The sequence below is a fragment of the Polyodon spathula genome, chromosome 13 (genome assembly GCF_017654505.1).
Source record: "Polyodon spathula isolate WHYD16114869_AA chromosome 13, ASM1765450v1, whole genome shotgun sequence".
Taxonomy (NCBI): domain Eukaryota; kingdom Metazoa; phylum Chordata; class Actinopteri; order Acipenseriformes; family Polyodontidae; genus Polyodon; species Polyodon spathula.
The window spans coordinates 452,668-466,892 of record NC_054546.1 but is presented as its reverse complement, the minus strand read 5'-3'; the positions used below and the strand labels follow the sequence as shown (position 1 = coordinate 466,892).

At 44.8% G+C, this 14,225-nt stretch overlaps 2 protein-coding genes across 2 annotated transcripts; one reads left to right on the top strand and one right to left on the bottom strand.

The window, feature by feature from the left end:
• Positions 1–953: 953 nt before the first annotated feature.
• LOC121325695 (twinkle protein, mitochondrial-like) lies at positions 954–9,366 on the bottom strand. The gene is made up of 6 exons (XM_041268553.1): positions 9,012–9,366; positions 7,141–8,606; positions 6,534–6,774; positions 5,348–5,455; positions 5,034–5,175; positions 954–3,981 (listed from the first exon to the last, which is right to left on the bottom strand). The coding sequence occupies exons 2-6, from the start codon at positions 8,564–8,566 to the stop codon at positions 3,709–3,711; spliced, it is 2,190 nt and encodes a 729-aa protein (XP_041124487.1). The 5' UTR covers positions 8,567–8,606; positions 9,012–9,366; the 3' UTR covers positions 954–3,708.
• A 118-nt stretch (positions 9,367–9,484) lies between these two features.
• LOC121325696 (39S ribosomal protein L43, mitochondrial-like) lies at positions 9,485–12,506 on the top strand. The gene is made up of 3 exons (XM_041268554.1): positions 9,485–9,716; positions 10,168–10,274; positions 11,723–12,506. Exons 1-3 carry the CDS (start codon positions 9,586–9,588, stop codon positions 11,968–11,970), a joined length of 486 nt encoding a protein of 161 aa, XP_041124488.1. The 5' UTR covers positions 9,485–9,585; the 3' UTR covers positions 11,971–12,506.
• The last annotated feature ends 1,719 nt before the right edge of the window (positions 12,507–14,225 follow it).

Below are 14,225 nucleotides of genomic sequence, written 5' to 3'. Positions count from 1 at the left end.
ATCTGTTCATGTTCAGTAGTGAATCAAGGCAGGTGTGCAGCGTGCAGGTAATCTGTTCATGTGCAGTAGTGAATCAAGGCAGGTGTGCAGTGTGCAGGTAATCTGTTCATGTGCAGTAGTGAATCAAGGCAGGTGTGCAGTGTGCAGGTAATCTGTTCATGTGCAGTGTGCAGGTAATCTGTTCATGTGGAGTAGTGAATCAAGGCAGGTGTGCAGTGTACAGGTAATCTGTTCATGTTGAGTAGTGAATCAAGGCAGGTGTGCAGTATGCAGGTAATCTCTTCATGTGCAGTAGTGAATCAAGCCAGGTGTGCAGTGTGCAGGTAATGTTTTCTGCCATGTGCCCCCGTTAACGAGCAAGGTTCTGTCATTTATGAAGTTTTGTTTGCTTGCATTACATCAGCATCACACACTGTGGATCCTCTGCCTTGACCAGCGTTAGGTCGTCAATACCAGTGCAAATTACCAGTTCTCATGGTTTCCAAACTTTAAAACATTTCACACTCTATTCACGGCTCCTTTTATACTGAGTATTTCTTTGAACCTATTTTCTAAGAGAATACTCTAGAGTTACACCAGCAGGTCACCAGAAACAAAATGCACTAAACCTGAAACAAACACATTCACAACTAAAAGCATCTAGCCGTGTTCACTCCATCATTTTACATTGAATCTGACGCAGTAAACAGCCTCCGGTCAAGTGTGAAATCGCCTTTTTTTTTTTTTTTACTGCAGTTAACAAAGATTCCAGATGGACTGTCCCTCAGTGGGATCCCCCGGCTCCACACCTCTTATCTCAGGCCTGCTTCATCAGCTTGCTCGGTGCATTTCACTCTTCACATGAAACAGCTCTGCATTATCCTGTGTTCAGCGTGGATCTCAGAGCCAGCAGATCGGTGGTGCTGCTGAAACATGCTGCAGTAAATGGCTTTCTAGATTTCCTTTAGTGCAGTGAGATTACCTGCATGTTTCCAGCAACACCGGGGTCGGGTCAATTCCTGGTTTTTCATCCCAGTTCCATTTGCAATACCTTTTTAAAATCAATTCCCAATTCCACTTTCTTCAAAGGAATTGGAATTGATATTTTAGAGCCATAATAATTGTTGTGATTGTTCAGCTGCTTTCATTTAAAGCCAGTTTCATTGACTGACAGTGACTGGAATTGAATAATGTGTTGCCACTCTGAGAAGCTCATGTATTCACATTCTGCTAATTTCAATTTTGAGCAATGGTGTGTTAGAATTGATTAAAAGGGAATAGGAATTGGAAATTGACATTGAAAAACAGGAATTAAGCCCAACCCTGGTCAATCCCTAACCTGTACGTACACTTTTAAGACTGACAGTATTCACGTGTTTCAATGCTGCTTCATTGTGCTCTTGTGTGCAGCAGTACCTGGATAGGAGGGAGAACTCCTTGTCTTTCTCCAGTGGCTTCCCATTTTTCTGTGGAAGTTTGCCTGGGCCTTTTTAAATGGCTCTAGTTCAGGGGTGGCCAAGGCTGGTCCTGGAGAGCCACAATCCTGCAGGTTGTCTGGGTGTCTTTAAAATCATCAATGGCTGAAGACCTGGCAAAATGTTAGTGTTGAGCAACTAAGAAAATAATTGGTTCTATTGAGAACTCGGGTGAAAGGAAATCCAGAAGGCCCTACAGCTCTCAGGACCAGGCTTAACACTCCTGCTCTAGTTCATAAAATGGCTGTGAAACTCATTGCTTCACTGAAGTAAATGCATTCAATCAGTATAAAGGTGTCCCTAGACAACCACCCCATTGACCTTACTTATGTGATTATAACTAATTTACAAACAGCAATGTGAACGAGACACCCACGAGCACTCCTGCACAAGAAACACATCCAGGAAAGTGTGCTCCAGTGTAACCGTTAGGACCTCAACCCTGAAACACGCCCCCATCTAGATCGAGTCCACCCCATCAGGCTGCAACACTGAAACACGCCCCCATCTAGATCGGGTCCACCCCATCCAGCTGCAACACTGAAACACACCCCCATCTAGATCGGGTCCACCCCATCCAGCTGCAACACTGAAACACACCCCCATCTAGATCAGGTCCACCCCATCCAGCTGTAACACTGAAACACACCCCCATCTAGATCGGGTCCACCCCATCCAGCTGCAACACTGAAACACACCCCCATCTAGATCAGGTCCACCCCATCCAGCTGCAACACTGAAACACGCCCCCATCTAGATCAGGTCCACCCCATCCAGCTGCAACACTGAAACACGCCCCCATCAAGCTGCAACACTGAAACACACCCCCATCTAGATCGGGTCCACCCCATCCAGCTGCAACACTGAAACATGCCCCCATCTAGATCGGGTCCACCCCATCCAGGTGCAACACCGAAACATGCCCCCATCTAGATCAGGTCCACCCCATCCAGCTGCAACACTGAAACACGCCCCCATCTAGACCTGGTCCACCCCATCCAGCTGGGGTTAATTAAATGTAGAATATTAGGGTTGCTATTTGATGTATTATTGTATTCTGTTGTGCATGGCGTAGGTCCGGCAGCTTTCATTAGAAGACCGACGCACACCGTGACGTTGCTGCTCGCTGCTTGTGTGTTCAGATGATCGGGTTTGGGTAAAGTGAACGTTCTGCATTGTGATTATGGGGTAATTCGCTAGGAAACCCCACCCAGAACATGATCTAGATGGGGGCGTATTTCAGGGTGGGGTCCTAACATAATCATTTTATATTCTGGATTACATAAATCATCAAATAAGCAACATGTATTGTAATAAGTATTAAATTGTAATCCTCATAAAATCTACTTACCAGTGTTTCTCATTATCACCCCATCAACTCCTCTGATCTATTCTACATCCTTTCAAAATCCACCCAGCTCCCCTCTCCTCAATTCATTATCCAGACCTGTCCTGTGCAGGAACACTGAACACCCATCTGATTCAAACCACGCTCCATTACTGACCCCTTGTGGAGAACTCTAAGATTGCAACCAGTGCAAAACGTCAGTTGAATGTATTTTTATTATTATTATTATTATTATTAAAATTACAAATACTTCAGGTAACAATTTCTTCAACATGATAATATAAATGTTAAGTGGTATAAAAATGAGGACTATAAAGTAAAACTTTTTTTTCACAGTATTGTTTCTGTCAAACACACATTGCCCTACTGCTAATGTGCTGCTGATTTGATGCATTCCAGTACAGCAGAACAGAGACCTACAGAATGTGACTTCAACTCATCTCGAAATGTACAAATCATGAAAGCAGCCAATGGGATGGTTCTAATCGAGCACGTCCTTCTGTCCCTTGAATCACTTGATTCAGGGCACTCACTCGCATCTTTGTTACAATGCCATCCAATCAAAAACAAACAGAAGGAGCTTACAAGGGCGCAGTCTCATGTTTCCCCTGCAATTACAAACAGCAACTCACAGGCAGTACAGAATCATCTGACTTATTTTACTGACTGCTGCTATGTGCTAGAATACAGTCATGACAAGAGCTCTCTCCTGTGTGGAGATTTTAAACAGTCCACTCCCTACTTCTTCATGATAAGAGCTCTCTCCTGTGTGGAGATTTTAAACAGTCCACTCCCTACTTCCTCACGATAAGAGCTCTCTCCTGTGTGGAGATTTTAAACAGTCCACTCCCTACTTCCTCATGATAAGAGCTCTCTCTTGTGTGGAGATTTTAAACAGCCCACTCCCTACTTCTTCTTCTTGGCCCCCTCCTCTGAAGGGGTTCTCCCAGCACTGGACAGTGTCTTCACTGGTTTCTCTGCTGTGTCCCCTTTGACTTTGCGCAGTTTGGTCTTGCTCTTGGGTGTGGAGAAGGTCAGGGAGGTCTTGTTGAACTCCAAGGGGAAGATGCCCACATCTCCATCAAAGCGGTTCTTTGCCACCTGCAGGGACCTCCTCCCCTGGCTGGACACCAGCTTCTTCTCCTGCAGGATCAGCACGTTGTCTGCCTCTTGGCTGGCCTGCAAGCAAGCATGCGTTACTGCTTGACCCCTGAAGCGACACAAGAAAGAGAGCGCTTCAAGCGCTTTCTTATTAAAATACATTTGAGAGCAACTCAAGTATCACGAGGAGGAAACTGACCAGATCCAACCTGTCAGTACATTTTAAACCCTGTGTCATACATCTCACTGCAAAAAATACGAACGTTAGCATTTCTATTTGTAGGACACATTCCCATTAAAATGGTGAAAGCATTCTGTGATGAACATGATTTCAGTCAGCTTATTAACATATCTACCAGGTGCACTTCTAAAGACGCTGAGCAAACTACAATTAAATTTATTTTGACGAACATGCCATGAAAAGTCTTCTTAGCGTGCTTGGTATCTGTCATGCTGAGTGACCAGGAGGTCATTTTCTGTATCAGCAAGTGAGAGGTTCCTAAATTGAAGCCCAGAATAATTGAGAGGAGACAACTTCAACATTTCAATGAACAGGCTTTCCTACAGGACTTGAATATGCTGAACTGGAATAGAAGTGAGCTTGTCTCCTCTGTTGGAGAGGCGTGGGGGCTGCTCTAAAGTATGCTTGCTGATGTTGTTTCAATGATGTGAAACGAGTGCTGTCTGTGTCTGGTCGTCTTGCCAGGACACCCTTGTAAATGAGGCCTTTTCTCAATGGGTTTATTCCTGCTTGAAGAATGAATGAATAAAATAAAAAATGAAAGGCTAACTTTCTAGCCAAACTCCATCAATAAAGCAACAGCTCTCCTACCATTATCTATTTTGGTCATGCATTTCCTGGTGTGGCTGGAAACATATATTTTTAGAATGTCCTGGAGTTAGGTGCCCCAGTGGAATGGCTTTATCCAGCTATAAGGCAGCGCTGCAGTTAAAGGAGGTTATATGGGAGGGAGTTTCGAAGCCTACAGTAAAGCATTACCACCCAGCAATAAAGCACTTTGGGGTACTCTGGTAAGGGAATACTTTATAAACCTCTGGTACGGTTTACACACAGGCACTGGAAAGGTGTACATTTGTGCTCCCACCAGTAGGAGGTGCTCTGCACTCACCTTGGCAGTCCCGAATATGGAGGCTGTCTGCAGCTCCTTGTCATCTTCCTCTTTCCTGGGGTGGATTATCAGGGTCACGTGACAACTGCTGCCTGTGGCAAACTTCCTGAAGGTGCTGATGATGTGATCCTGCACAGCAAACCTGAACACACACACACGCACACGCACACGCACAACACGCACACACACACACACACACACACAAACACACAAACACACACACAAACAAAGCTTAGCATGAGTGTCTGAGCAGTTCCCAGCACGGCCATTAAAGAGGTGCAGTGAGGTGTACAGCAGTGCAGGCTTTCTCTTACTTATCCACGGACAGATTCTCCTGGCCCATCATGAACTGCAGGTTATCAATCACCACATGGCTGATGTCATACAAATACACAGCATGCTGCATGGTGTCAATCACAGTCCTAGGGGGGAAAAAAGAGTGAGGCATTAACACATGAAGACAAGAGTAACACTAATGGAGAAAACAGCTCCCACCCCATCTACCTATGAGCAGTTAGCACAGATACAGTTCATAGTGCAGAGTTGCTGGTCTTTACAATAGATACAGTTCATCATGCAGAGCTGTGGTCTTTACAGTAGATACAGTTCATCATGCAGAGCTGTGGTCTTTACAGTAGATACAGTTCATCATGCAGAGCTGCTGGTCTTTACAATAGATACAGTTCATCATGCAGAGCTGCTGGTCTTTACAATAGATACAGTTCATCATGCAGAGCTGTGGTCTTTACAATAGATACAGTTCATCATGCAGAGCTGCTGGTCTTTACAATAGATACAGTTCATCATGCAGAGCTGCTGGTCTTTACAATAGATACAGTTCATCAAGCAGAGCTGCTGGTCTTTACAATAGATACAGTTCATCATGCAGAGCTGCTGGTCTTTACAATAGATACAGTTCATCATGCAGAGCTGCTGGTCTTTACAATAGATACAGTTCATCAAGCAGAGCTGCTGGTCTTTACAATAGATACAGTCCATCATGCCAGAGCTGATGGTCTTTACAATAGATACAATTCATAGTGCAGATCTGTTGGTCTTTTACAAACTTTAACTGTTTAGTATTGTGTAAACTTCACTGATTTATTAAGAAAGACAGAGGCAAGCAGGCAACTTCAGAGGAGTGACTGAAAGTTTCATGCTTATTCTTTTGTAAAGACTGTGTCTTGCACAATGCTGAATAGCACCTCCAGCTATAGCCAAAAGTATTGCATCACAAAGTCGAATGAAACCTGCTGCATAATGTTACATTAACATTTTGAATTACATACCGCTTTGTAGCATTCCATATGAATCTAACATGAAATACTAGACTACTATTATGGCTGTAGTTTCTTTGATTACATGATGTTAAATAAAAGATCTAAATTATGTTTATATATATATAATTTTTTTTTTTTAATGATGTCTCAATCCTATAATTGTAGGTGATGCACCTTGTGTCCACAGCTGTTGTAAGGAAGTGTATGAGGGGTGATTTACTTGATGTTTTGCTGCCCATGGAAGGTCATGAAGTAGAGGGGCAGTTCCTCAAACTGGTCTGCCCACTCCTCGTACTGGTCCAGGCTCTCCTCCAGCCTCTGCTGGCTGAACTGCGTCAGCATGATCTTGGCCAGCCGCACGTTGTTGATCTCAAAGCTCCCCCACAGCGTGTTCACACCCTGCATGCACAGGTCCAGAGCGCTCTCGCTGATGAAGGTCGTCTTCCCGCTGCCCGTGGGTCCTGGGGGAGAGCACAAAAGAAGCAGTGTAACTTGTGTGCTGTTTCCACTGGAACACACTGCGCTGTACTGCAGCAGAACAAAAGTGTGCTTCAGCCTTTTCACTCTTGAACTGAAAAAAGCAATACTGACAAAGAAGTACAAAACAATTTAATGGAATAACCTGGAAAATGAAGCCTGCAAATATCTAATAAAAATCTTTGAACATTTTTTATGGAATATGCGTTTTGAATACAAGTGTGAGAAGCAGCTACTTATTGCATTTAAGTCTGTATAATGTATGTATTCAACTACATTTCCACTTTACACATATCAGATTTTTAATAGACATCAAGCCAACAAGACAGGAGAACAGTGCGTCCAGTTACCTGTGAGTACAGTCAGCTCCCCTTTCCGATGGCCTTTGAGAATCTTGTTCAGTTCGGGAAACCTTGACCATTTCACTCCGGCCACCTGCTCCTTGTTGGCCAGCTCTCCGAACACGTCCTCTCTGAGCTGTCGGAAGGAGATGATGGACTTGTGGGCAGCAGGGATGGAGGCCTTAAGGATCTTGTTGAGGTTCATCCCCTTGGCCAGGGCATCGCTGGGGCAAGGTTGGGTCTCCCCGGGCCGGATCAGGGAGCAGCGCTTTAAACCCAGTTTCCTGGCAAAGATCTTGGAGGCCTCCCAGGAGCGCAGGTCCCCTCCCAGCCAGAGCGTGACCCTCTTGAACTGCTCCAGGAAAGGTAGGAGGACCGGAGGGAGGCAGCTCACCCCTCGGGGCAGGGCCACACTGGGTAGCCCTGTGGCCTGGCTGACTGCCAAGGTATCCACCTCCCGGCCGGTCAGCACCACCTCAGTGTCTTTGCGGCCAATCAACTGAAGACCGAAGAGATTATGGTAGAGACCAGGCTTGGGAAAAGTGACATCCTTGTAGATGACCTGGTCTTCACCCTTGCACTCAGCAGACAGCAGCTTCAACCCCCTTAGGCTGGAATCCCGGCCGCTGAACCAGGGCAAAACCAGGCTTTTGGTGGGCTTGAAGAACCTCACACCAAACTTCTTCAGGGTGGTGCTGGAGATCTTCCCCATGCCAAACATGACTTTCACCAGCTGGGCATCATCTTCAAGAAGGTCTGAGAAGGGGACTGAGCTGGACCAGATCCTCTGGATCTCCCGGCGGTCCATCTCCTTCTCATCCAGCTCCGTGTCACTGTCAGGATAGCCCAACAGGACTTCCGGACTGAGGGATCCTTGCCTCTCCTTCTGCATCACCTCCACACAGTCCTGAAAGTCCTCCCAGCTCCCTTCCACAAGGGTCTCCTTGCACAGGAAACGGCCCGTGGTTTTGTCAACAAAAAGGGAGAAGCTTTCCTTCTCTGTGACAGCGGAGTCACTCGCTCGCTCCTTGAAGAGGCTAGGGGTGTGCAGGCAGCTGTAACCATCATGAAATGGGATGTCCTTCGAGCGCAGGTACTGCCTGATTTCAGTCACACTCACTGGAGGGACAGAGCAGTCCAGGGATGACTTGAGGCCCTTTTTAAAGCTCCTCCGGGTGCTGTAGAGCCAGGCACTGCATGGGAGGGAGTGCAATGGAGCCGGAGTCAGCACACACACAGGGCTGTGCTGGCACCGAGTCCACAGGATGGTGGAGTAGTGCAATGGAGCTAGAGTGGGCACACACACAGGGCTGCGCTGGCACCGAGTCCACAGGAAGGTGGAGTAGTGGCTCAAGTGGTGCAGCCTCCTGGCACTGCAACAAGCCTCCTGGAGAAACATGACTGGCCTTCGCAAGAAGACGAGGGTCTGCTGCATTCTCTTCAGTTAGCAATGAACAGACATCGCTTTAAAAAGCCTGGAAGAAATTAAACAAAGACATGAACAACAGTTGGTTGCTCAAGGTACAAAAAGTGGAATTTAAAATAACCGAGGATCACACAGTGCGTGATTCAATGACCCCGCAGCACAGTGTGGAAATACCTATGACAGCTTTGCAAATCTAGGACAAGCACAAGAAATAATTGTGTATTATAAAAAATAAAAAACCACGGGCAATGAGACTTGAAGTCAGTTCTGTCTGTTACATCTCGCCCACATAATTACACATAAAACAAAAAATAACGGTAACCTAATGACTTCGTACCATACTTCAGACCTGCTTTGTTAACTAAAATACTGTCTGTGTGTTTATGAATCATCTAAACACATATGTGTTTCAAATAACATTAAAGACAGTAACACTGAACATGTAATTCAATACCTGTATATCAATCGTGTTGCCCCACTAGTTCAATTGAGAAAAGACACTTCGCGGAACACAGCAAGCAACAACCACAGGCAGAACAAAGCAGCATACGTTGCTAAATATGTTTTGTTCGTATCTGAGCATGTACACAACATAAACAACAAAGAGGCTGTTTTTAGTATGTTCCCCACATGTCTAGCTCTGCCTAGGCGCGCTACGTTTGTGCAGCCATGTGGACGTGCTTACGAAACCACTCCGGGCTGCAACAAAAACACACACGTACTGATGACTGTTGCCACGTCTGTTACATTTTGAATACTATTCGGTGATAACATGAGCAACTGAAAATGTATTATTTTGTATGTTTTTCGCGACAAAGCGTCAGTTTCACAGATAACCCAACAGTAACACAAAGTGGGAACTTCGGCCCTCTTCTATCCCTGCCCTTCGTTTCTAGCCGAACGATTTCCCCGACTGCACTCGCATACACGCCCGCTGTGCGACTGTCCTCGGTGCTTCACGATGTTCGTCCTTGTCTTGTAATGTTGTCGCTGGAAAGAAAATAAACCGCTTACTCCGAGCTGGCACCATGACTTCCAGAGGCACGCCGAGCCGCTTTTTAAAGAGCGTCTTACAGAATGGAGTCGGGCGGTACGTCTGCCAGATCAAGCGGATTTCCCTCGTCTTCTCTAAGGATGGGCAGACTTCCCTCGGTGCCAGGTAATCATAATAATAATAACAATAATAAAGAGCGAATTACAACAGCGCCCGGTGATAAACAACACAGGGGTGGTAATTACAGAATTATCAATCGATAGGCAAAAGCAGTGTGGTTTCACTTTGAGCCTAGCTCTGGATTAATGTGACGGACGCACTGATAAATATCAGCTTTAGTTACTTGCAAACACATTGCATAGGTACTGTCACCACCGGGGTTAGGGTCGTCACCTCTGAGGGACAATTCAGGGTAAACAGAGACAGGTGGCATCCCTGACTGGGGTAGATTGGGATTTAACAATTCTATAAAGAAAACTAATGCTTAATAACAGTCTTTAAGAGTTTTTTTTTTTCAGTTTGAGACCCCTTTGCATAAGCCTTAAAGATACAATACGGCATTCTAGGTCTTGAATGTAAATCCCTCGTAATCCTCGGATCTGGTTCCTTGCCCTAGAGAGTTTATTGAAGACAAAGTGGTGGACTTTGCCAAGCAGAATCCTGGGATAGTGGTCTACGTGACTCCCCAGCGGTGCAGAATTCCGAAAATCATCGCTGAATACTGTAAGTATCGAGACGCAGCTTAGCACGAATTAAAGTAGCTTCAGAATGCGTTGCACTGCCCTCTTACCTCGCTCTAATGCAGGTGCAACCACTCAGTGTGATTCTTACTGTAGTTGCTCAAATTGTGTGTTTAAATGTCTTTGTCTGCAGTTTGTGTTTGTTCAGCAGAGCGCGGTTGAGTTTAAGTTGCCGCGTTCTGTTTCACCACGTGTGTGTAACACAGCACAGTGTCTGCATTGCGGTAAGAGCAGCACCTTCCAGTGTGCAGGTGCTGTGTGTTGGCTGCAATGCAAAAGGAAGCTTGTTTCACTAGATGGCGCTGACTCTTCAATCTAAACAGAAACTTTTTTTTTTGCTGCTCTAGCCTGTGTTACATGTGTCCGTGGTGAAAGAGAATAAAAGCATCTTAACACTGGCATTATCAAAAAATCCAATTTCAATGAGACCCGGTCAGAGTGATTGGAAATACCATAGGATAGTAAGAGGGAAGTGAAATAAAAAGAAGAAAAGTATGGAATTTGAATCTACATAAATACGAAAACCCACACGATTTACTGCTTCCCGCGTTCTGATACGGCTCTCCGTGTAATCAGACCTTGGTTGGTTGGTTTGTACAAATAACCTCTTAAACCAGATTTTCACTTCAAGTAACCAAAGGTGTAAGTATCAGTATTTTTTGGGCCCTATTCACAAAGCTTTAAGCATTCCAATGCAAATGTTTTCATTGATTCAACACGTGATGAGTCCAAGCCATGTGACTGTGTTTCTCATGTTTAAATCAATGCAGTACAAAGTTCATGCACTAGATGATGCTGGTTACACACACATTCTTCATTAGCTATCATAGTTAGCAAGCTGTGCAGAATTCCCTGTTGCATATGCACTAGCTTATTCTCAGCCCTTTCTATCTTGCTCTTAACCCCACATCTCATGGTTTTGTGAACAAACCCTTCCTGTACAGCAGAGATTGGTGTTTCACACCAAATACTGACTACAGTATATCCAACCCTAGGTGAGGTTAGCTGGGATTGTAAATGTTAAATGGACAGAGATGCAAGGCTGAAGAAGACAGAGCTGTTAGGAACAGTTGTCAGACACTCCTAGTGTGGGCAGGCTTCCTGAACAGGGAAGCCAGTCAAGACCACGTCCGATATTGACACAAAGAAACCATTAACCACCTTCTGTAAATATTTACCATACTGTGACCATGCAGACACGTTTCTCTTTGTCAGACGTTGAAACAGAGATGCACACGTGTCCAGTTATGTGTAATGTTCCTGAAAGGCCCAAGCATGCATTGTGAAAGTTCAGAGGGATTGCAATGTGATATAAACGTCAGCGGCGTTTCTCTAGTAAAGGAGCCGTCGTTGACAATGTTAACTCCGAAAGCATTTTCCGCTGTGTTTTCTGTACTGTGGCCGGCTGACTTTTCTTTCTTCATGTTTCAGTAAACGGCACTGTGAAAGAGGAGCGCATTAATAGCAAGACCTCGGAGGAGATCACCCAGCTGATTAAGAAGCTATCCAGCCAGTCTGGGCTGGAGGTCATCCGGATCCGCAAACCCATCCACACTGACAGCCCCAGCATCCAGGGCCAGTGGCACCCCTTCACGAACCGGGCCCCCTCCCTCAGGGTGCACAGGGGGCAGCTCCCAAATAACCAAGAAGAGCCTCAGCCCACCACAAACACCTGCTAAATACAGAGCCATTGACCAAGCAGAGCTTCAGACCACCACAAGCACCTGCTAAATACAGAGGCATTGACCAAGCAGAGCTTCAGACCACCACAAGCACCATAAGAAATAAAGAGCCACAGGATTCTTTTTCTATTCCATGAAGGCGCTTCTCATCGCAGTCGAATCTTTTTACAATTCATACAGGTGTTACTGTCACTGGCGTTCAGGAGATGGCATCCTGGTTATTTCCAGACATCAGAGTCTGTTTGTGCTGGGCAGTGTGACATGTATCCAGTGCTATTTAAATTGCACCATAAGAGCTTTGCCAGTTAATTACTGATTAAAAATAGATGCATTGTAACTGTTAGAAATGATGCTACCCTTGCTTTATTAACCAAGCAGTTAACAAAAAGATAACACAAGTAATTACAGTAACAGGTGAGTGATTGCCCTCATTGTTTCATGTTTCCTGGTATTGCCTAAAATGGATTTCTATTAAATCTCTTGTTGTACTACAATATATTCTGAATCCTATTAAAAGAATTGGCATTCTCTTACATGTGGTTAGTTAATTGCTCTGAGCAGATGCACCACATTTACAGTTTTGGGGTGATGGATCAAGCTCTGCCAGGTTTAAATACTCGCAGAGTAATAAGATTCTCCTGTAACAAACAATGGCAAGTTACTGTTAGGGTTTTTGAAGTTGGTAAACTGCATTCAAACTGGGTGTGATAAAGACAAGACGACACCAAGAGAATATTGTTATTCCATAGTGGCAACCAACCAAAGTACAGATTTCAGGTTTTACCAGAACAATGGGTTCCAGAGACAATAGTGCAGTAGCAGCAGGATACATTGTCTACAGGCCCGACCTCTGTGATGATAGAGTTACAGGTATGTTTGCAATGTGGAGAAGGGAACTGATAGCAGCCAAACCCACGTGAAGAGACAGGTGTGTAAACAATGGCTGTGTTTCAATGCCTGTGACACCCAGAGTGGAGTGGACTTTTTAAAGATTTTGTTTATCGTCATTGTACTGTACCTTTGTAGATTTTGGAAATGTGCATTCCGAGTGTGGAGTGCCTGGAGGGGGCAGGCAAGTGCCAGTTTGGTACAGTTAACATTGTTCAGTGGGTCAAAGTGCACCAAATTCATCATCATACTGAAACAGAAATACACTTTCTTATCTCCTGTAATCCTGTTTGAAATCTTGTTTCAAGAAATGCTTATTGCACAACTCCAGAACAAATAATGCAAGGATCAGTGGAGCTAGCAATGCTTCCTCATGCCTGATAAAATTACATTCTCAGAATAACCTCAAAGCAGGTTCATCTGTGTAAACGTGTAGCTCAATCAATTACATTTAACCAGCTATAGGTTTGTTTGTCCTGGTTAGTTAAAGCTCATTAGTGCAGGCAGTTGGAGAGCTCCTCCAGTGACCCTCATGTCTGTGGTGTGCCTCATTCCAGCTGGCTTCAGCTCCTTCAGTGACCCTCATGTCTGTGGTGTGCCTCATTCCAGCTGGCTTCAGCTCCTCCAGTGAACCTCATGTCTCTGGTGTGTCTCATTCCAGCTAGCTTCAACTCCTTTAAATGTTGTTATTTTCAGATCTGAGGATATTTAAATAAAGGAAGTTTAGTTTTGAACTGTTTGACCCCCTTCTGCTCTCAATTAAGTTTATTTAACTCTGCAAATCTGATCCCATTAAAACATATCTTTGTTGCTTAGCAACCGCTGCTTATGCAGCCTAAGTTGCCTTCAGTGTCTGTGGTTCTCTGCCTCGGTAAGGATGCATTAAACCTTCCAATTTCATTCACTCGAAAGTTTTAAGACAGCGTTTGCTTTTGAAAATGCCCCAGCCTCTGTTAAGCCCATGACAATGAGAATGTGGTGATTGGAGCTTTTTATGTTTGATTCAAAGAACTTGCTCAGACCAATCTGCACTAGAACAGTTTGTTTACAGAACAGAGTAAATATTGATGCTAACTCTGATGCAGATAACATTCGAATTGTGCTGCATTCAAGCACAGACAGCAGGACACCACTGATATTAATAGAGGGACTACTCATGATACAAGCAGCCTTATATAACAAATTGCAATATTCATCTGGTAATGTGTGTTCTGTGTCTGTGAAGGCATATAAAAGGCGTGTTACCGGTTTTTATTATACACAGGCGTACTTAAAAGGGGCCAAAGAAAAGCGACCTGTTCTGGAGCAGGATTAGCAAGTGTTTGCTCCAGCAGCTCTGTTACCCTGCCCTTCACTGCACCCTC